This window comes from Gasterosteus aculeatus, chromosome 20 (genome assembly GCF_964276395.1).
Source record: "Gasterosteus aculeatus chromosome 20, fGasAcu3.hap1.1, whole genome shotgun sequence".
NCBI lineage: Eukaryota > Metazoa > Chordata > Actinopteri > Perciformes > Gasterosteidae > Gasterosteus > Gasterosteus aculeatus.
This window is the reverse complement of record NC_135707.1, coordinates 5128813-5151870: the sequence shown is the minus strand read 5'-3', so window position 1 is coordinate 5151870 and position 23058 is coordinate 5128813. Positions and strand designations below refer to the sequence as shown.

Here is a 23058-nt window from a genome sequence, read left to right as displayed (position 1 = left end):
TCCCTGGGCGCAAAAATACCTCAATGCTTCTTTAATAACCTTAACGTTACATGGTTCGTCTGTACTATTACGGGAGATTTATTTAGATAAACATGTCTTTTGAGGGCAAGAAAGTGAAGTCCATCTTCTACGCAATGTGTATATTTTTGCGGGAGGTTCGTCAGAAAAAAAAGATTGGTTTGTTGTCCAGAGGCCCCCGGGAACACACACCCACTTTCTCATCTGACGGCCCTCAGGGGGACTCAACCCGGTTTAAAGGACTTCACCAAGCAGTGAAATGCTACAGCCGACTGGACTACAAGTACTGACTGCAGCTAAATGAGATTTTAAGGTAACATAACTTTTTTATTTGCATGTCTAATAAAGTATGCGCACTTGATTTAGTCCCTTGTTGTGTTGTGTTACATTGTAATGTGTGTACTACAGCTTAGACAATAATACTGTCCATGTTAGTCAGTAATTTACATTTAAAAATGTACTGTGCATGACCTCAATTACTTTGAAGATAACTTCAAATGAATTTGATTGGATTTATGTTAATGTCATAGATTGACACGCTTGTTTGAGGCATTTTTATAAAGCACATTATCAACATCAGCAACAGGATTGAAACAGATCTCACATTGCCTAACACTTTCTGTTGTGTTCGGTGTGTGTGTACAATGCAAGATAGAATCTAATACTGACTGGATGTGTTTAGCTTTGCACAAAACTTGGTCTCGTGCTCTCCGTTCTCTGCCAGGATGGAAAAGTCGCCGAGGGGAAACCTGTGGAGAGGAGTGGGGCTCTGCCTGCTGCTGCTTCTCGTACACGAGGCTTCGGGCCACAGGAGGAAGATCGGACGCGAGAGCAGCTACAGGCTGAATGACGATGGAGAAGATGGTAATTTCTCCATATGAGGGATCCACGTGTTGGTGCTGAGGGTCTCGCACCTCACAGAGCAGCTTACAAACTGTCAAGCGCTCTGGATAAAAACGCCATTTTAAAGCAACCACTTACCAATTGTCACCCTGCACACCCCATGTGCCGCCTTCTCACTCTTTCTCTGATGTATTTCTCTTCATAACTGCTCCAGTGAATAGATGAGGTAGGTCTCCTTGTTTCTGAGGGCCGCTGTACATCGATTTGTAGTTATTTCAGGCAGATTGTCCTGGTTTAAATTGAGATTATTTTGCACAATCAAACTTAAGGGTGAAAAATTATATGCATCTTTGCATATAAGTTGTCGGCTTTAAAGCCCCTACGGGTGGGACCTGGATATTTGGGACTTCACTATTGAAAATGTCAACAGTCTATTATATTAATATTTTAACAAATCCATTTCTAAGTATATCAAATCTCAAAAGGAAGACACTTTACAAGGATATTTCTTGAGACTCCTTGTTTTAATACGTATCGTATTTGTCTGTAGACATCCCCCTCTTGGATTGTGAATCTCTGCATTCACCTGAGGTTTCGTTGTCTCTTCTCCCACAGGTCGGACATGTTCACTGGCGGTGGTTTTCATCCTGGACAGCTCCGACAGTGCAACGATATTCCTGTTTGAGAAGCAGAAGGCCTTCGTGTTGGGCTTCAGCACCCGCCTCTCCGCGCTGCGGGTTGACGGCCGCGCGCTGAAGATCCGACTGGCAGCACTCCAGTACAGCGGCTCCGTCTCCGTGGAGCAGCGCTTCTCGGCCTGGACGGACCTAGATGCGTTTCACAGTCGAGTCGCCGCCATGGCCTACATGGGCCGCGGCGCCCGCAGCGGCCACGCCGTCGCCAACGCCTCACAGCTGCTGGCGCAGGAGACGCCGGCGGACAGCGTCAGGGTCGCGGTGCTGATGACCGACGGGGGGGACGAACCGCGCGGCCCCGATGCCGTCGAGGCCGCGGCAGAGGCCAAAGGTCACGGCATAAAGATCTTCACCGTGGGACTGTCGGGGGTCGCTCTGCTGAGACGAAACACGGCCAAGCTCCGGGCCGTCGGCAGCACGCAGTCTGTCCACAGTCTGCTGGACGGTCAGCTGCAGGAGAAGATGCTCATGGAGATGGTGAGCGTCGGCTCATGGATGCGAGATGACCTCCGTTAAGATGCGGCCCGCATTGACACAACATCGGTGTCATCCCAAAGCAAAAAAAATGTTGGGAACAGACCAAGAGATATTTGGGACCTCTGAGCTAGAAGATGCTTCAGGGGTTCTGCAGCCAAATTAAAGCAGATGTTTCATGTATTCACCTCCACTTGTTTGGTTGAAGCTGTGAAAACAAACGTCCCTGACAGCTGCTGCATGCTGTGTTGCGCCTTTTTACACACACACACACACACACACACACACACACACACACACACACACACACACACACACACACACACAAACACATTTTACACACAAATATCCAATATCTGGATGTCTGAGAGTTTCATGGCTTGTTCTGCTGCTCGGAACGGCGTGACATTGTTCATTCACAATTACAGCTTGCTCAGAAAAAACTAATTGTGTCGAGGGCAAACAACAACGTTCTAAGATCTCGCTGAAAGCAAATAAATTGAGCTTTTCTGTGAATGAATGAACCTCCACTAAAATTTCGTACCTTGTGTTTTGCATCCAGGGTGCCGTCGCATTGGACCGGGTAAGTCTTTCAGCCCAATCCATCATTTTCTCCTTCTTTAACTAAACGGTGTAGGTGTTTGCACTGGCGTGTATGGTTTGTCTCTGTCTTAGTGTCCACAGGCTAAAGCGTGTTCGTGTGAAAGAGGAGAGAGAGGCCCTCAAGCACGTCCAGTAAGTTCCCTCAGAGAAACTGTAACCTTTCCTGTAATTGTAGGATACTCGTTCAACGATTGTTAATTCCAGGGTAGAAAAGGTGACCGAGGCTTCAGAGGGACACCCGGTCTAAACAGAACGAGTCATGAAACAAACAAAACAACCCTCTTTATTGTCTGATTTCTTTTTGGTGCAGCTGATTTTAAGTTAGTTCATGATTTTTAAGGGGGAGCCCGGTTTGAACGGTCGACCTGGAACTGAAGGTCCAGAGGTAAAAAGAAAAAAAAAAGTTATGAAACAATACCAAGAAATTCAGATTTGATGACCTTTTCACCTTTGACAGGGTCGTCCAGGTTATAAGGGAAACAAGGTGGGTGACTCCAGCTGCATGCTAATAGTTTTATTCTCAGCACATACAATGGAATCTTCAATCTATTCGTTGGTCTTTTGGGGGGGAGAGGAAACTGGCACTGCGGGGGGGGAAACATTGTGTAAATACCAATACATTATTTCAATCGGTGCCTCAGATTTAATCTCTCGTAAATCATTTCTTGGTCATTTTGCAGGGACGCGAGGGACCACCAGGCCAGAGAGGAAGAAAAGGAAAACAGGTGCAGGACGGCCTTTTGGATAAATGTTGCTCATTTTCAACCCTAAAAACAGTTCAAAGGCAATTTCTCTTTTCCGCCACTATGAGCTTCACATTTGATGTTTTGAGAAGGTCGGCTCAACAATTGTCGGATAGATTGACATGACATTTTATTTGTCAAATACCAGCAGAACACATGATACTCAAAAACCTTGAAGCTTGAGGCAAAGAGCCTTGATCTTGATGACGGACTTATTATTAGATTTAATTAAATCACTTTAAACTAAAGTATTTTTTCATACACGAGTCGGTTTTGATATTTCATGACTTTTTCAGATCAGAAAGATAATATAAAAAATACATGATTAAGGTTTTTATAACTAATTTTATGGCCGAAGACTTGTCATGATTTACCATAAATTAGTGATGGATTATTCCTCATTTGCAGATTTAAAATGAAGATTTTAGAAAATCCCAAACAAAAAGAATGATTGTCTTAAGTTTCTTGGTGGTAGCTATTTATTTTCTAAGCCTGTATTATGTTTTCTTCTGGTTAGGAGTCAGAAAATACGATGCCTAGATGTACGCTTTCAGACAACTTGTGATTCTCTTATCGCAGGAGAACATCTGGATGAATTCCATATTGAAATGTATTCATTAAATATTTGACCGTATCCAGCCGGCGGTTTCCTGATCTCATCCTCCGTGCTCCTGAACATACAGATTACTGCCTGCTGTTGATATTGATACGCAGACATCAGACGGCCTGTTCTCACTCCGATGGGGAAGATGGAAGTGGAATCTGTCTCCTTTTCATCTCTGCACTAATGGAATGTGAATATTGGCTTATGGGTAATCCTGATACTGATGTGGCTATCCGAAGCAGTGAATCCAGGCTTGCAGGATATTATTCTTTGTGAGGTGGGATTAGTGCGCGGACCCGGCACCACTCTCCCTCCCCTGGTGCTGCTGGCACAATGTCATTACAACCGTGTTATTTCGTGAGCTTTGGCTTGAGAATCAAACGACATGAAAGCAACCGGGTTGTTTTAAGGGACTTCAGAAGTGGCGTTGGTGGGTTTTGACCTGCAGCTTAGGTCGTACAATGTGGAGGCTTCGTTTTAGCCTCGTACGTGATCAAAGTTGGGTGTTAGAATTCAGAAAATCACAGGGCGAAAACGTTAGATTAAAGCAAATGTAAATGTTGCGTTGTGTGTGATGTTTCTTCTTTCATTGCAGGCTGAAAAGGGACAACAAGGAGACATGGGACCAAAGGGACAGGCGGGACCTAAAGTAAGTTCCCCTAAAACCAATCATTGAAATGGGTCTTTTCTGCAATTTGATTGGCTGGATTAATGTGTATTTCAACAACAAAACCCCACGACATGTCGATTTAAAACACTTGCCGGTATCACTAAGAAACAGTGAGCCTGGCTCTGTCCAAAGTACACAGGAAAAAACCCACCGTGCCACCGTGCATCTCCACCTGTTGCCTGGCAACCGCAGTGGGATGACAAGAAGCCGCTGTAGTTCATTGTGATATAGTCAGGGCATCCAACTAGTAGTAAGAAAGTTTTACTTCTCGTGTTTCTAATTTTGTTATAATACATTTTCAGCCATCAACCTGCTAAAGAGTCCAGCAGTCTGTGAAAGCATGATTATTTGGTAAACTGAAGAATATTGTTGTTCATAATTAGAAAATAGTATCCAACCGCAGCGCACCCCAGACAGACCACAGGACATTTGGGCAAAATGTTAGTTCCACAGAATCTTTATTGTTTGCATAAAATAAAAAGAGCTGAAAACATTGTTCCGCTCTGAACGTGTCCACTTGCTGCAGGGGGACAGAGGACGCAGCGGTGCTCCTGGACCATCGGGCAGCGTCGGTATCGGATTCCCAGGGGCTAAGGTAACTCTTTGATACAAACATAAGAAACATTCATATCATCTCCCTCAAATGTGCCTAAATGTGTTCTCAAGGGACTGTTCTGTGATGTACTACATCCTATCTATCTTATCTTTAAAAACAGACAAATTAAATTTTCTCAACAGTCACTGAAAACCATTTGGGATTTTGTTGTTTAATTGATGGATTCAGGTCTTAATCTGGACCTTTGAGTGTATTTGACATATTCACAGATGTGCATAGTGACTGCCCTCTGCTGGGGGAGCAGCCGGTCCGCTCTTGGCCTGTGAATAGCTGATGCTTGGAGCCATTATTTTTGCCCTGTGGTTTAGTTACTTGACCGTGTAATATGCTTCTCCAGTGTACACTGTATGCGTACCAGTGTGAGCCTGTTCTTGTCAGTAGAGCATTGTTCTAAATACAAGACGTAGGTGTAAGTATATACCAATGTTATCTTATGGTCACGGTTTAAATGAAATAGTTTCTCCTAAGTCCTTTTCTCTGAGAACGAGAAGCTAATGAGGCCTTTGCCAGAGATGGAATACATATTGTGACACTTTAATGAATTACTGGAACATTATGAAAGATGCCGTTTGGTGCCGTTTGACGCTTACAGGGTGAAATAGGAATTCCGGGAAGATCCGGTCCCACAGGTCCGGTTGGTATCGGAGAACCAGGACTACCAGTGAGTATTTTAAACAATGTCTTGTATAAATTCATGCATCAACGTCTTGAGCAAAGTTTAGAAAATAAATACATGCAAATCTACCAAGAACTACTACTACTCACTACATCTTTTAAAAACAAGTAGATGTCTAGCATTCAAACTGTTGAGTATTACAACTCAAGTATTACCTGATACATCAACTTTGTATCAAGTCATTTAAATGAATAATATCCCCTAAACAGTAATAACTTGAATCTTATTATTGATGCATTGACACTGATTTTAATATCACGGCTAGTTGAGGTGGAGCAAATGTTTTAGTAGAATATAAAGTGCAATGCAAAGTAACTAGTAACTTTAGTTTTCAAATAGATGTAGTGAAGTAAAAAGTACAATACTTTAATACTGTAAAATACATGTATTAAAGATTAGAATTTAATAATAGTTCTAATCCAGAGAACGTTATCACGTATGCAGGATGGCTTTTCCATCTGACTTTAATTTTGTTGAATGCATATAATACCGCCAACATGAGCGTGTTCACTTTCCTGCTAGTTTTGAACAGTATTTCACAGCCCTGCTGCCACCTGCAGCAAACAATATGCAACGTGGCGCCTTTATTCTTTATTCTGAGCCTTGTCACTGTTTCATGGCGGCTTTTACCGAAGATTTCAGATTAAAAGTCTCTGGCTTGATTTCAGGGTCCCCCGGGATCACCAGGAGCACAAGGAAACCCAGGGCCACCTGGACAGGGGCTCCCAGGACCGAAGGTGGGTCAGGTTCTAAAGAAGAACGATCTCAAAGGTGTGCTACAGTAAACAATAACAATAATAACAATATATTGATCTGCAATGTCAAGAGACAATTCTGCACTTTGGTCAATAAACAACGCTATTCTATCGCACATATTCTTCCTACTGTGAACAATTTCACATTGTTCAGTCATTATTTTTTTCACGTTGCATCATGTTCGTTTTAAACACTATTCAGCTTGTTTCCTTGTAAAACAAATGTATGTTATGTTTGGGGTTTGTTGGTACGGTTTCCCATTCTCGTGAAAGCGCCTGGAGGGAATTTCCTTATATTTAGAGCAAAAGTTCTTGATGTTTGAAGGTCACTGTGAGCTTACAAAGGACACTTTTGCCCATAACTTATAAATAATTAAAAAGCTAATCATATGCTAATGTTGACACTTGGATAGAGTGTTAAGGTGCTTATAAGTATGCAACGCTTTGCATGGGTCCAGCAATTCCTCCTTTCACAATGTCATTGTTGAATCATCGTTTGTGTTCTGCATTGCTCGGTTTGTGCGTTGCACGTGTTTGTGGAAAGGCTCTTCGCTTCGGATGTGTGTGATCGTCTGCGTCACACGTCCACCCTTCTTGTTTCAGGGGGACCGAGGATACGAGGGTCCACAGGGCAATCTGGGGATTGATGGTGTTGGGGTCAAAGGTGACCAGGTAAGGGCCACACCGCTCCTCATTTACTTGCACTCACCTACGTCCTCGGATACTTGGATGCTTGTTTTTCTCTATTCAGGGAAGTCGTGGGCTTCTCGGGCTTCCAGGTCCAATAGGTGCCGTCGGTTTAGGACTTCAAGGAGAAAAGGTACAAGAACATTTACTCAGATACTGTACTTAATACATTTGAGGTTCTTGTTCTTTGCTTGAGTATTTCCTTTTCATACCATCTTCTAATATCACATTTCAGTGAGACATTTCACTTCACTACATTATTGGACCGCTTGATGTTTTCCTTATAAATGACATTACATCACTGATAGCAGTATTTACATGAATGCAGCATATCAATCCAGAAATATCATAAATCATACTTAAAAAACACCCATTATGGTACACAATCAATACTTTGATGCCTAGCGTACAATTTGTTGATAATTCTTACAAACTTCTACTTCAGTAATGTTTTGAATGCAGGACTTTTACTAGTTGGAGTATTTTTAAAGTGTTCTTTAAGTACCTCAATCAAAGTTACTCATTTTAACACTTTCTGAATATTCAAACGTGATGTACAGAGAGTTTCCAGCGCCTCAAACCTGCTCCCATCATTTCGATTGATTCATTCTTTTTTTTAGGGGGATCACGGCCCAGTTGGTCCGTCAGGCCCCAGAGGAGCTGACGGTCCTGGAATAACAGGACCAAAGGTAAGGAGGTGTTTGCTTCACAGACAGAAGTTTAGATCATAATCATGACTGACAGTCTGCTGATTCCCCGTCCGATTGCATCTGAATTATTTTGCATATTTCATCACATAAATGCGCCGGAGAAACACAGCTGGCTTGTCAATCAAACGCTTCGGTCTCATAGCAGAGAAAATGCCATCTGTGGTTTTTCATAACTTCAATCATGTTTGTTTCCCATTTAGTTCTGGTTCATTGATTCATTCGTACATTTAACAGACTACCTCTCTCCCTGTGTGGCTGGTGTGATGTTTTAGGGGGACCAGGGCCCTCCAGGTGATCCCGGACTGACAGGTGAGAGAGGCGTTGGAGAACCAGGACCTAAAGTAAGTCCTCTCACCTCGCTCACACACAGATACCACTTACCTGTCCGTACGCATATGAGCAGAAAGCTAGTTAGCTTAGCCACACATCAACAATTGTCATTTTGTTTTTCTACAAATCAGACAAGCAAGAAATATTATTCTAGTTAGTGAGCTTTAAACGTGCAGTTAGCTGACTTTTTAATTGATCGGATCATTTTTCTTTTCTTTTTTTCGTGGTTTACTTAATTCTCTGATGCTTCTGCACACACCTCTCCTCTGTTAGGGTGACCCGGGGGCGGAGGGGTTGCCAGGGTTACCAGGTGAGCCAGGAGAGGACGGAGCCTCGGGACAAAAGGTAACAACCCGTTTTTCTCCTTTTCAAATATAAATATAAATATAAATAGATAATGTTTTCATATCTGTTACCAGTCCGATGGTTTATTTATCGTTTTCAAATGACGGCAGGGTGATGTCGGGCTGGCGGGGCCCCGGGGACCCGACGGGGCTCCTGATAAGGGCACACCTGGAGCAAAGGTGACGGACATTTGGCAAACGATTGCGTGAACTGTGGTAGATTTTTCTATCTAAAGGCTTCACCCAAAGCTGGTGAGTTAATTGTTGTGTCACAGGGGGACAGAGGGGACGCGGGGACCAGTGGACGACCCGGAGCAGTCGGTCCTGTAGGGCCGATGGGGTCAAAGGTAAGGGGTTATATAAAGATGCATTTTATGAGAGTTAACAACTTAAAAATTATGCCGCCACATTTGTGGATCTTATAAATAAGTCGCAAGGATAGAAGTGCAGTGCAGGACGGCATGAAGCTACGTACATTTACTCAAGTGCGATACTTCTGTTTAATTCTGCGGTACTTCACATCTATTTTAAAAATATTGTTACTGCTTTTGCATTTGATTCAGATTTGGATTACAAAATATTACCAACAAATAAAATACATTATGCAATGACAATGAGATGCACATTAATCCAGTTACATAATTTATTATACTGAAACGGTCTATTCAGAAATTGGAGAACCGTTTGCATATTTTGATGAGTATACTTAAATAAATAAAGGGATTTTACTTTTAACAGTATTTCTACACTAGGGCTTCTTTTAATAAAGTAAATGATCAAGAAAAAAAAGGTTATTAAGTACAGAGATTTGTCTTATCTTCCGTTCTTTAAGGGGCAATGCTGATCATTTTAACAGTGTATTCTGAACAGCAAACGCATCATTGATGACCACCTCAAAACATATTTCATTAGTAGTGAGTTGCTTTCACACTTTTATTATTAGTATTATAATTATAATAAAAAACGAATCTAAACAAAATGAAACAGCTGAGTTAAACCTTGTTGCTTTGTCTATTAGTCTGAACTTTCTTTTTCAGGGGGAACCAGGACATATGGGTCTACCGGGGGCAACAGGACCCCCTGGGACGGGCACAGCTGGTGCTAAGGTACAGCAAGACCACGTGGTGCAAACAAACAGCCTCAGCAAATGTCAACAACAACATCTGATCCACGCCTGTGTTTTTTCTCTTGTCAGGGAGAAGTGGGCCCCCCGGGTCCAGCTGGAGCTGCAGGAGACCCGGGGACGGGTTTAACTGGAGCCAAGGTGGGTCACAGTTTGCTCCTCACTCATCCTTCTACCAAACAGAAATAACGTCAGCGTGTTTCGGTTTTCGGTAGGGGGACAGAGGGTCTTCAGGGCCTCCCGGTGCACCCGGGGCTAAAGGTGACGGTTACCCCGGCCCCACGGTGAGTATCGACCTGCATCACAGCCCTCTTCATCGCTCCGCCTCCCCCACCATGTAATGCTGCAACCACATCTTTTTTAGGGACCTCCAGGCCCTCCTGGTCTGAAGGGAGAGACCCCCCCAGATGGCGACGGCTTACCAGGACCAAAGGTACAAGTAGCACCGAAGGAAAAACCATGGAAATGTAAAGCGCCCGGTTGTGTTATGCTCTGTTATAGAAGTTAAACTGTTTCTGTCACTGCATACGTGTTTATGTATGTTGTGTTATTGTGCTGCTATTGTTGGTATTGAATGCATTGTGATGCTTTGTGTGTAGTTTATTGCACCGCAATACATTGTGTGTTTTGCTAATGTTGCCCATTAAAGGTTTTTGTTTATCCTGTAGGATTTACAGTGGGATATTGAGAGATAATAAACTCTGACTTTAGTTTGTTTATGCATGTTAGCAAAGGTGTGTGAGGAGATAACATAATGAAAAAGTTTTACTCAAAATGAGAAACACTATTTATTTTGGTTTCCTGCTGTGTTTATATATTTAAGTATTCCATCTTTGTTTTAAAGCCCCGGTTTTTAAAGATTTTTTAAGATTGACACGTTGTTTTTTCCGTTATTGCTCCTTCGTTTTCCAGCCTGAGATTAGATTGCTCAGGTGAATGAGATATATCCATCCCGTTTCTTGTTTCTTTGTAACTTTTGGTTTCCTGTTCAGGGAGACAGAGGCTTGCCTGGACCTCCTGGACCTGCGGGGCCAGCCGGGGTTGGCATAATCGGTCCAAAGGTAATCTATCCTGTTCCAAATTAATATTCGTGATTCATGTTTTATAAATAAATTGCCTTTTACATGAATTGTTTTGGTATCCATAAAGTCTTTAGAACGTTGTCTTTCCCTGCAGGGCTCAGTTGGCCAAAGGGGACAACCTGGTGCACAGGGGCCACCTGGAGAGGGGATCCAAGGACCAAAGGTAACGTTGTGGGACGTCAGACACGGACTCTACAGCGGCTGTATTAAGGGGTTTATGTAAAACAGTAAAGCATTTACCTGTTTTTTTTATAGTTGGGGAACAATATAAAAGGCAAACAATTCAAATACATTAGGGAAACTGATTCAGCATGAAGACAAATGTGCCTAAAAGGCTGAAATGCTAATGACTGTGATTTCTGTGTTTTTAGGGGGAGACTGGATTTCAGGGGATCCCCGGCCCAAAAGGTCCCCCAGGACGAGTTCTGCGGGGGAACAAGGTAACTAATGGCAGCCAACTGTGAAATATGAAGACAAAGCAAAAACAACAGAATCTGCAAGTCATCAGCGGCTTCCAGCAAAAGGGGAGAATAACTTTAGCAATTAGGAAAATGAAGTCAGTAAACGGAATCCATCAAGCCTGGATGAGTCGTAGTTAAAGGTCTTGGATGGAAGTAGTCCAGGTGCAGTTCTACAAGGCTACTACAGTGTGATCTAAGATGACTGTTGCTTTCTTCTTGCAGGGCGATCGAGGGTTCACAGGAGGAAAAGGCAAAACGGGGAACAAAGGACAATGGGGAGGAGTCGGCGCCGTCGGACCTTTGGTACTGGATTCAGGGCTTTTGTAATGAAAATTGCATTTTTAACCCTTTTATATCACATTACCGCTATTGTTATGCAACTATTCAACAATATTTGCACAACATACGAATGAATATCTTTCTATTTTTATCCAAGAAAAGAAAGTTCTCTCAAGGGAATCTCAGCTAAGACCTAATTAACTAATACATTATTTCTTTCATGTCAAAGGGGAGAGTGGGACAGAAGGGAGAGTCTGCACTGACAGTAAGTATATTGCATCACTGATATCACACACAGCATTTTGTCCTACTCTTTGCTAAAATTGGTGAAATATGTGTAAAGAAGCAAAACTGTGCCACTGATTTAAATGTAAACGGCTTCAAATTAAAGCTCGAGCTTTGCTTTAATCGCTAAATAATAAAGTGTCAATTCAGTTTATAGCGAAAGCTTTGATGTCTTTCACAGAGGGAAGAAATCGTCAAACTAGTGAGATCCATATGCAGTAAGTAATCAGAACAAAGTCACAGTAATGTCTTCACTGCGTTGTCTATAACCCGTCTCTGGGTGTCGCCAGCTTGTGCATCGACTTGCCGCCGAACCCCCTTGGAGCTGGTTTTTGTGATTGACGGCTCCGTGAGCGTCGGCCCGGACAACTTCCAGAGGGTCCAAGACTTCGTCAACGCGCTGATCGACCGGGCCTCGGTCCGCCGGGACGCCACGCGCGTGGGCGTGGTGCTCTACAGCCGCGTCAGCGCGGTGGTGGTCGCCCTCGGGCCGGGAGCCACGCGCGACGCGATCAAGGCGGCGGTGCGCTCCATGGCCTTCATGGGCGAGGGCACGTTCACGGGCAGCGCCATGTGGCGGGCTAACAGGGTGTTCGAGGGGGCGCGGGCGGGTGTGAGGAAGGTGGCCGTCGTCATCACGGGCGGGAAGGCCGACAAGAGAGACTCGGCCGGTCTGGAGGGCGCGGCGGCGGACGCCCGGGGGAGCGGCATCGAGACGTTTGTGGTCGCCGTGGTGAACAGGAGCGACCCGCTGTACGGGGAGTTCAAGAAGGAGCTCGGTGTCATGGCGCCGGACAGCGACCACGTGTTCCAGATCAATGACTTCAGGGAACTTCCCGGTGAGCCGTTCATCGTGACCACATCAGATCCACACGAGGAGAAAATATGAGGAAAATTATTTTTGGTTTCGTTGAACATAAACAAAGTGATGCCGTCTCGACAGTAAATAGAAATGGGCTCTTAATGATTCCGTCATTGACGCCCGGGGCCCCATGGAGATACTGATACAGAACATCTACGACTCACTGCAAATGAGCCAGACGACCCAAACTGCTGCCACTTGAACTGTGACTGCACTTAAACTGTAGATGTAAAAATGCACATTTACTGTATTGGTCCTCTCACGTTGCAGCCCTGGAGAGGAAACTGCTAAGTTGCATATGCGAAGACGGAGAAAGACGTTCGTTCAGCTCCGTCCTGACCTCCAGAAGGCCCCCAGGGGTCCCAGAGGCCTCCGGCAGCGTCCGAGAGCGTCCGTATAGGACCGACACCCCGACCTCCACGGGGGACCTTAGGAGGGTTCAGATGGTGGTGAGAAGAAGAAATCTGTCTTTACTTTCTTGTTGGCCACTTACGCGGTGTTACAAAAGTTGAATGTTTCACAGGTTATATAGAGTTAATGTAGAGGTTTATATGCTGCTGCAGCTTTTATAACAAAGCACTATATTTTACAAGCGCATCAAATTTCTTTCAAAAAATCTTAATTTCTAAAGAAACTCACCCTCAAAATTATTTGCAGTGAAGCAAAAAAAGATAAACAATGCCAGTTGAAAGGTTGGACATAATTTCTCATTGAATTGAAATGGGAAATGTGTTGAGATTTAAAGTACCTAAATTTTGTGTGATACAGCTCCTTATTAAAATAACTATATTTAATTTGTAGTATCCAACCACATCTCTTGTTTTCTTCATAATGTAATTGGGTCCGTTTAAGGTGAGGTTTGTATCTCCTTACCTGGATTAGTAAAAGGTGCAGCAGACTTAACACCAGCCTTTCCTCCGTCACAGCCCGGCCCTCCGGCATCGCAGCCCGTCCGAGAAGCCGTCCCTCTACCCGGACCCGTGACGGAGGGCAGCGTCGCTCCGAGGACCCCGTCCGAAGAGAAGACGGCGTCGCCGAGGCCTCCGCTGCTGCTTCCTGACACCGAGACATCAGGTAACGAGGAGATAGTAGGATGGAAACGGTTGGTTTCAATGTACGGCACAAGCAGAGTAACACACTAATCATTAAGTCTTATAGTCTTTACACTTTTTTTTTTTTGTCGTCTTCAGTGAGGCGCTGCATCAACCTACTGGATCCGGGACCGTGCCGGGACTTCGACTAAGCTGCAGAGGAACTTGTGTGATGGTCTAACGCACCGATGGACCGATTTTGCCATGTGGTTAACCTCCACATCAGCACATCAGTATTTCTCTTGTAGCTTCAACACGGATAGGGAAAATAAACAGGAAGATAACGTTATAAAATAGGCATCATTACAGCAAAATGTATTTCAAATGGAGATGGAGTACGATTTAATGTTTTATTCTTGTTGGCCAGAGGGATTTGTGAATCACAATAAGCCTGTGATATATAGGAAATGATCCGTAAAGAAATAAAACAAACTTTGTAAACACTAACCTTTCTATTCAAAAGTAACCCTTTTGTATGATGCAATGTTGTATTTTCTTTTCTGTACCTGTTTTGTAAAACTGTGACATTTGATTAAAAAGGGAATAAAGGGAAATAACTGTCATGCATCTCTGACTAACATTTAAGATTTTTCAACCTAACATTTTGTGACTTCTTTTCCATGTTATTATTCCACGACATATTTAGACTATTTTTCCAAAATAGATTTGACCAACTATTTTCCAAGGATTTTTTTGACCCAACCACATTTTTACTTTGTGTCCGAACCTAATATTTGTATACTTTTATTCCATGACACATTTCGACCCAACATTTTTTGAGCTAGTATTTTACATTTTCCCTTGACAATTTTAGACACAATGTATTAAATATTTGAAATAACATCTTTTGTCACTTTTTTGTTGACATTTTTCAATTTCCATTTTTTTTTCTTCAAAATATTTTTCGACGTAAGATTTTTTTACTTTATTTTTCCATAACATTTTTAGACAACACTGTTTTCAAAACACTTTTCGGCCTAATATTTGTATACGTTTTTTTCCAAAACATTTTCCGACCTAATATTTGTTTTCATGCTATATTTTGATCCTAACATTTCCCCCAAAATGGAACTCTTGCATACAACTACTTGATCTGAACTGGCGACCAACTTCAGACCACTTGTCTCTCCCAACTTGGCCTTAGTTTTAACAATGCAGATGTGAAGATTCGTGCGCATCTTGCACAGTAACAAAATCTTCCCACAGACAGACATATAATTGCCACAATGAAACAGTACACGCTGTTCCTCGCTTGTAATAAAGAGCTGTTATTGTAGCTGTTTTGCAACAGCAATTTGTCAGTTGGCCCATCTTCACTGTGCAAATATATTAAAAAAAGAAAAGAAGACAATGCCAGCAGGAAGCAGGAGTCGCCTCCCATGAGAGGAAGATGACTCACTGAGAAACACTTTCTCATTTCAAAAGTTTCAAATTGGAAGTGATTACATGTAATTAGTGACAGTGCGTCTCCAGCTTGAGGCACCGCAGGCAAACGAGATGCTGATTTTGGATACAGGTCTTCTTCTCGTTGACTTTGTCTGAAGAAAAATGCAAACGTTTGGTCGTGTTGGGCGTTCGGGCGAGGCTGGATGATGTTTTTTTTCTTTCATCGGAGTTCCTTTCATCATTTGCGAGCCCAAAGGTTGCGTTGGTTCCACATTAATGAAACCGGAGCAAGAGTAATAGAAACACTTTTTTTAAAACAGTAGAAAAAATATACATTTAATAATTCCACATTCAAAGTTAATTAATTTACATCACAAATTCACAGGCGGGCATCATTTGTAAAAGACAAGAAAAGAAGACATGATGATGTACCCGGGCTCCTTCGACGGATTAGGATCCTTCCCTTGGAACAAGCCGAAGTAGACAACAGTGTTGGATTCAAACTGGCTCATGTTCAGCTGAAAGAGCACAGGGACAAACAGAAATCCTCAAAGCACAGTCAATAAAACAAACAAGCCCCTCTTTCACTCTAACAGGTATCTCACTGAGGCAAACAAAGATGCCCTTGTATCATTAATCACACAACAAATACAACTACAACGGACTACAAATCATAGACTGTATGCAACTCATTAACTTCTTCTATACAACCAGATTTATCTGAGTTGCCCCCTAGTGGTCAGTAGAAAGAATGCAACATTAACCCATCTGATCCACCCTGAAGCGTATGCAACTGGAAGTCTAAACCTCCACAATAATACATGAAGACTAGAAGAATTAAAGACACTCACAAACTGAGTGTCTGAATGTGTAAACTTGTCACGTCTGACATTTGTATGTAATATCTAGTTGTGTATTTTTCCACATAAACCCTGCAGGTAATCTGTGCTGAGAAGAGAGCACTACGCGCAGGAAACAAGATTACATGATTATGCTCAGGAGGCTTTATGGTTAATAATAAGTGTTTTATCGCTTCTCTATCATGATAGCAAGATAGCTCTATTAACGTTTATCCTGAAATAGAAAAATCAACTTATTGAGAGTGTTTTTATTCTAGTCCTTGATACAACCAAATCCCTTAATCCAGCAGCCACGCACATTAAATAAACAACCATTGTAGACAAAATAAGAACGTTCGAGGTCGATACTGCAATGAGAATCAAGTGACAAATCGGGCGCGTTGCGGCCGGACCTGTTTAGTGACATCCGTCCTCCAGGGGTCGACCTGCAGCCCGTCACACCAGCCGGCGCGTCCGTAAAGCCACGTGCCGTATTCGTTGGGCACCGCGCCCTCTTTCACCCGCAGGGTGCAGTCCAGAGGTGTTCCTGAGGGTTCCCCACCACCACCACCACATAAAACCATCACAATCAGTGCTTGGAGTCACCCTTCGCAAAAGTGCTGAATATTCAGAGCTATTTTACATGTGAGGATTTCTTTAAACCTTTTATGTCCTTGTCAACTAAATATCTTTTGGGTTTTGGACTGGCGGAGAATTCTCAAGTTCCATTTCTGGTTCTTTCATAAATAATTACATTTCTATACAACGCTTGACCCAAGTCAAAAAAGCTTCTGGTTTAAACATCTAAAATTGCTAAGCTCCATCTGCTGAGGAGGACGGCGTGATGAAAAGCTCCACAGCAGCTCCTCATATGACCAGTGAAAAGAGATCGTTTGCTCGACTACCTTTGTGCGTTGCTCACCTGCGGAATCGAACGCGAGGGTGTTGTTGAAAACGCCGTTGATCAGGAAGTGGTGGGACGTGACGCAAAATTCTCCACAGTGGTTTTCATCGTAGCCGTGGGCCGTGATGACGGCGTACAGCTCCACCTGAGCACAGTCACGCGGCTCTAAATCCTTCTTTCAAGTCGTTCGTGGGCGGTTTGAGATAGTTTTTTGTACCTTTTTTGTCGATGCCGGGACGGACACTTTGACCGGCCGGTGCCTCTTGTTGTAGTTTTTGTTGAAGGTTCCGCCGCCGTACAGTGGCATCACTCTGAATGGGCGGAGCATCTCTACTTCAGAATCTGCAACGCAGAGGGACGTTACTTGCTGTTGACGGCATCCCAGCAGGCGGCTTAATGGTGCCCCTCCTCCCGGGAACACGCTTTCCTCTGTTTTATATCATTTTTCTTTTATGTGAGATTTCTGGTTTCAAATATCTGGTTTTGTGTGCGATCAGTGAAGGATATAACTTTGCAAACGATTTGCCAAAATTCTTGACAGAATTGGCAAAACTTGAAAAAATTATCCATTGCAACATAATCATAGCGAAAGTACCCCCAAGTTCTTCAAAATGGACATAAAATGTTGTGCCCCGCTGCACTCACCGCCATGGTTCCACCACAGACGTCGTGACAGTTTTTAGAATGTGGGCTCTGGGTTTTTGTACCTGTCCGATTGCTGAGGCTGAATCGCAGGTTGAGGGAGACCATCCAGGGCATGGCCCAGGGGGGCGTCTTCATGGTCAGGGTGCATTTGTTGCTGTCCAGCAGAGGCATCAGAGGGGACACGTCCGTCAGCCAGCGCCCGGTGCCTCTGCAGAATCACATGAAAAACAGCATGGAGTCATTTTTCAAAGTTCAACATGACGTGATAATGAGAATATTATGAGTCTGTTCTAGTTGTGTTGTCTATAAATACACATGGTAAAATGTGCCTAAACATTTGTGTTTATTGGCATGCAGTGATCAGACAAAACACAAAAACAATATTATATAAAACAATTAAACTGCATTGCAATACAATTTAAATATTAATTTGTTCCCAAAAAGAACAACTTAATGATATATAAATCAACTGTTGTACAGTATATACTAAATATATATATACTGTTTATATATATATATATATATATATATATATATATATATATATATATATACACACACACAAGTATGTATAGATAGAAAGGAAAAGCAAAAGAGATTTATGATTCATCTCAGATCAGATTAAACCACTAAATTGAGATGGATTTGTGTTTTTCTGAATTCTGAAGACCCACGGAGAGTCATTTCATTAATAATGAGATATGGAAACGGATAGTAATTATTAGGATTATCATTCTTGTGTTTCACGTCACCTGCGGAAGGCGGTGATCCATCGGCCCAGCTCCGTGTTGCAGTACGGGCCCAGAGGGTCGCAGCACACGAACAGCTGCACCGTGTGATCCCAGTGGGCGCAGGACGAGTCCCTCCGGCCGGGACACGACAGGGACGCGTCCAGCTGGAGCGTGTCAAAGTCCCACAGGGCTGCAGAGAGACGCGGCGCACCGAGGTCAGCCGCATTCAAACGCTCGTTGTCACGGTGATGCTCTAATGTTGGGCTGCAGCGTCTGAACTTTTTTTTTTTTTGACATTTTTTGCACATTTGTGGTTTCATTGGCATTAAACACAACCTCATCTAAAGATTAGTACCACTTTGAGAGATTTCAGTTTCAGGACTTTTCCACCCCCCCAAATGATTAGAAGACTAGATTTAAACCGTGCTAGAGTTGAGGTTGCTCTATTGCTCCAGAGAACGAATCTGACCTGTGATATATCACAATGGCTTTTCAACTTTGGTTTAGTCAAATAATCAAGTTCCTGAAAGAAGGTCCAACCAAATTGAGTTGCTCTAATCTTCTAATCTTTAGATCAAAATCTAAAAAAATGATAATAAATGATGACAATCCTGGACTACTTGCCACTTTTGGTATGAAAAAGCCACAACGCGCAAAATACACAAAACCTGCTCGTCTCCCAAATGGCGCTCATGAAGTTACCTATCGGCAGGTGGACGGTGGCCACTGCTCCCTCCTCTCCTTGCATTTGCACTTTGTCAAAAACAGAAATGACCTTTGCAGGACTTTGAAGTTTAGTCTGCAGATCTGCGTAGAAATCAAACCTTGGAAAAAAAGAACAGAGTCAGAGAGACGTGCAAAAAATCTACTTTTTCACAAAACTACGTGAAAAACATGCCCCCCTGGAGAGGTTGACCTATGCATCAAAATTTGTGAGTGTAGTTTAAAAAAAAATCGGAATTAGTAAGAGTAAATCTTGGCTGCACGGTGCAATGGGTGTATAACAAACACAGCGTATGCCGTTGGATTTGTCCCCTAAAAGCCTCACTTTCACTTTGCAAGTCCGTTGATGCAACCAGACCAGTAAAAATGCCTCTATGACTTCTGATTAGTGAAGTTAATGAGATCAAATGAGCGCGTCCTCACCACTGCGCCTGCCAGTTGACGAAGCTGAACGAGGGGTAAATAAACCCGCCCATCTCAGCCAGCGCCCCCTGGTGGTCAATACCGATGAAGAAGGTAGGGGACGGGGTGTTCTGGAAGGACGCAAACACCGTCTGTCCACACCTGGGAAACAGAATGCAGAAGCATCACATCCCAATGAGATGAGATGGGCACCGGGAGAGGAAGACTTTAAATGTCAGAAAAGACGGTGCAAAAATAAACCAATTCACGGTGATTCCAATGAGCTTGAAATGAACACTTCTATAGTTTTAAGAGACATAGAAGATTTTAAAAGGTGTCATTTTGAAAATAAACATCACCCTAAAGTTGTGAGCGGCTTCAGAAAAGCGAAAGCAAACAGACAACGAGGGAAACATTACTTCAACCTTTAAAGTGCTCAGTTGCTCCACGTACAAGGGCGTTACAAAGTGAGGAGGCTTTTACTCCCTCAGCTCGGTCGGTCGGTCTTACTCGAGCGCCTGAGCCACAGAAGCCTCCAGGTGCACCATGGCGGCGGGGATGGTCAGCGTGGCGTTGCAGTCGTCCCCGCCACAGTTCATGTCCTGGATCGGGTGACCGGGGAGCGCGTGGACGAGGACACCGGAGGCGTTGGACTGGGCCATGCTCTGCACCTGGAGGACGAGGGTCGCCGAAAAGGCATTAATACTTCTTGTTTGCGTCGATTAAATTGATTTGCAGGTTTGGTTAAAAAATAATAATCTAAGAAGATTGAGAAGTGCAGATTCTTATTGCCACGCGTCGATGGAGAGATCCTCAAATTGCTTGTTTTGTCCCAAATCCAAAGCTGTTCCCTGATATTCACACTGATGAATGGTATTTATTTATGATGAACTATATCTGTACACAACGGTAGATGTAACTAGTTACAGTTCACACGTACTGAATAAGTCGTAGTCAGTACGTTTGTACGTGACTTCTACCTTGGTGAAGAACGAGCAGTTGCCCTCGGACACCCAGGCCAGAGCTCCCGCCACCGAGGGGGAAGGTTCGCAGCCGTCACCGGCCCCCAGCAGCTGGTAGGACCTCGGCTCCCCGCGCGCCGCGAGCCAGTCGTACCGGGCATTTAGTCTCTTGACGACTATCGGCATTTTCCACCCTGTGAGGATGAGAAGAGTGATAAATCATTCATAGTTTCTATTCAACACTTGAATGGAAATGTCACGACGCTCCTGTGATTTTGTGCTTTGTGGTACAATGTTTTCACAGAAAACCCGTTTGCCCACTTGTATTTAACCCACAGCAATAAATACAATGTTAGGAAACGAGGTACACAAGAGCTCGGTTAATCGCATTTAAATATTCAGTTTCACAAAATATTCACGCAGCTCGATTTTTGATGAATGACATTCAGGGATGTGGGTGTAACGCAGACCCATCAGGGCGGCACAAATACGGCACGCTCACCCTCGGATTTGAAGACGACCTGGGAGAAGACACGGCCGCGCCAGTAGTAGAGCACGTTGGGTATCCAGTTACCCAAAGCGAAGACCGGCACCGGGGAGAAGTGCAGTCTGGACAGAACCTCCTTATTCCTGGAGGGGACAAGTGTTTAGTCAAAGTGGTAACCAATGTTTTTGGGGTCGTGCTTGAACATCAATGAATCCACTGTTTATACAAAAGGTAGAGCTTTGAATGCAGAATACTTTTTAAAACATGTGAGCATTTCTTCCTCAACTCTGGATGTGGGTATTTTTTCCTGCAGGAAGAACACTTACTTCTGATACAAAGTACATCTACCAAGTACATCTCATAACACCTTGTGAAACATTTTAAAAGAAAAATTTGCTGCTTTTACTAAGTAAACAAACTAAGTAAAAGATCTGAGCACGTATTCCGCCAATGATACTTCTTGTATATTGAGATGAAAAGCAGCAAAGGATTTAGATATTTTATTACAAATAAAAGTCCTGCATTCAAGTTTTTGCATTTTTTTCAGCAACTATCAAATGTAAAAATGAATGTTATGCAGCTGAATCTCTGAAGTATGTTCATGCTGCATCTACAGGGTTGAACTCATGCTAAATATAGTGCTGGATACTTGCATGTACAGAAATGTATAGAATGGGTAAAAACGACTGTGCGCTTTGGAGATGAAAACAAAAATCCGAAATCAAAAGATCTGTGGTGTAAAAGTATATTCAGTGACCAACAGTTGGAAGTACCCAAATACTTCGTAGTGGTCTATAAATACAGTAGTATATTGAATGCACCGGTGGAGATGCCGCACGACGTTCGACACGAGTCGACTGGTCTTGCATGCTGACACTTGGCCTCGAAGCAGCGGCTCTCGTCCGGGTCACCTGAGCACGGCGACCCGCTGCAGCTGCTCCCTCATCCACAGGGCGTCACTGGCCGCCGACTCGTCCAGGGACAGGAACAGCACGTGGGTGCTGTTGGGCAGCTCCTCCACCAGGCTGATCAGGGACGACTCCGAGCTCCACATGCACTCCAGGAAGGCCGACTTGTTGGAGAAGGCGTGCACGACGAGAGGTCCGCGCGCGCTGCCGGGCTGGTAGGAGAACTCCCCGTCCAGAGTCGGGACGCTGAATGCTTCGGCGAGGTCCCCCGGCTCCGGCCCGTCCGGGGAGGGGGTGCTGCTGGATCTCAGGCTGAGCTCGTTGTCCCGGGAGTCACACGCCGAACCGTAATCGATCAGTTTCGATTTCGCCGCAGCTTTGCTCGCGCGAGCTGTCAAAACGACGGCGACGAGCCACAGCAGCGAGGGCTTTGAACGCAACGGGCCCATGGTTCCTACCCGTTGCGGGGCCCTTGAACTCACCGCAAACAGCCGAGCATGTCTTTTGCGGAGTTTATTTGAATGTAAAAGGACGGAGTGCTGTTAAACTCTCACACATTACACTTCCCCAACTCTATTTGGAAAGCTTTTGAGTTGGGGGCGGAGCAAGCTGCTGTGTACGGTGGCCCGCGAGGGCAAAGGAGCGGCGGAGAGCTTGGAGACGGGATCGTCATTGTTGACAGCTAAAGATGACGTATTTTGTAGTGCAACAACGGTAGTGGGAGTTTGCGTCGCACTGGTTACCCGTAGCAACCGCGCGGGACACGTTCACGTCCTGAAATGTCCAAAAAGAGACGGAAACAGATAGATATAAATAAATAAATAAAAGACGAAAACATGTATATGCAATGTACATTTAACATTCATATTATTTAACAACTTAAATAATATATGTGTTACTGCCAAACATTATCCCTGGAAAAGTTTTTGCATAAATTTACATGAATTTCTCTTTAAATGTTTGAAATAGTGACATATGAATATTGTCGTGCCTTTTTGGTTATATGATAATGCTAAATGTAGCAAAACTGTGCAGGATTTTAGAACGTGCGACGTTTTACAAACGGCGCCCATTAGTATTATTTAGTTTGCTTTTAACGTCAAATATCTATTCTGACATA

General features: G+C 43.7%; 2 protein-coding genes across 8 annotated transcripts; one reads left to right on the top strand and one right to left on the bottom strand.

Annotated features, from left to right (window-relative positions):
- Positions 1-226: 226 nt before the first annotated feature.
- col28a1b (collagen, type XXVIII, alpha 1b) lies at positions 227-14494 on the top strand. 2 transcript variants are annotated; one of them, XM_078094626.1, is made up of 32 exons: positions 227-331; positions 743-882; positions 1477-2033; positions 2593-2613; positions 2706-2765; positions 3091-3117; positions 3314-3358; positions 4576-4629; positions 5177-5245; positions 5859-5927; positions 6611-6679; positions 7301-7369; positions 7449-7517; positions 8005-8073; positions 8367-8435; positions 8698-8769; positions 8880-8948; positions 9044-9115; positions 9806-9874; positions 9964-10032; positions 10107-10175; positions 10256-10324; positions 10884-10952; positions 11068-11136; positions 11345-11413; positions 11657-11737; positions 11943-11978; positions 12180-12216; positions 12289-12837; positions 13131-13309; positions 13787-13934; positions 14051-14494. In XM_078094626.1, exons 2-32 carry the CDS (start codon positions 744-746, stop codon positions 14101-14103), a joined length of 3165 nt encoding a protein of 1054 aa, XP_077950752.1. In that variant the 5' UTR covers positions 227-331; position 743; the 3' UTR covers positions 14104-14494. The 2 variants fall into 2 exon arrangements, with proteins under 2 accessions (XP_077950752.1, XP_040021312.2); XM_040165378.2 differs by lacking the exon at positions 3091-3117.
- Positions 10655-22561, bottom strand: LOC120810644 (uncharacterized). 6 transcript variants are annotated; one of them, XR_013453621.1, is made up of 16 exons: positions 21942-22561; positions 21046-21173; positions 20562-20737; positions 20092-20252; positions 19603-19743; positions 19159-19280; positions 18478-18646; positions 17788-17933; positions 17298-17422; positions 17099-17225; positions 16590-16723; positions 15770-15855; positions 15398-15489; positions 14026-14199; positions 13734-13916; positions 10655-13288 (listed from the first exon to the last, which is right to left on the bottom strand). XR_013453621.1 is itself a non-coding variant. In XM_078094627.1 (14 exons), coding segments are annotated over exons 1-14 (2055 nt in total). In that variant the 5' UTR covers positions 22388-22561; the 3' UTR covers positions 13791-13914. The 6 variants fall into 6 exon arrangements, 4 of the variants coding, with proteins under 4 accessions (XP_077950753.1, XP_040021313.2, XP_040021316.2 ...); XR_013453622.1 differs by lacking the exon at positions 15398-15489; XM_078094627.1 differs by lacking the exons at positions 10655-13288; positions 14026-14199 and having other exon boundaries at positions 13791-13916.
- Positions 22562-23058: the final 497 nt, after the last annotated feature.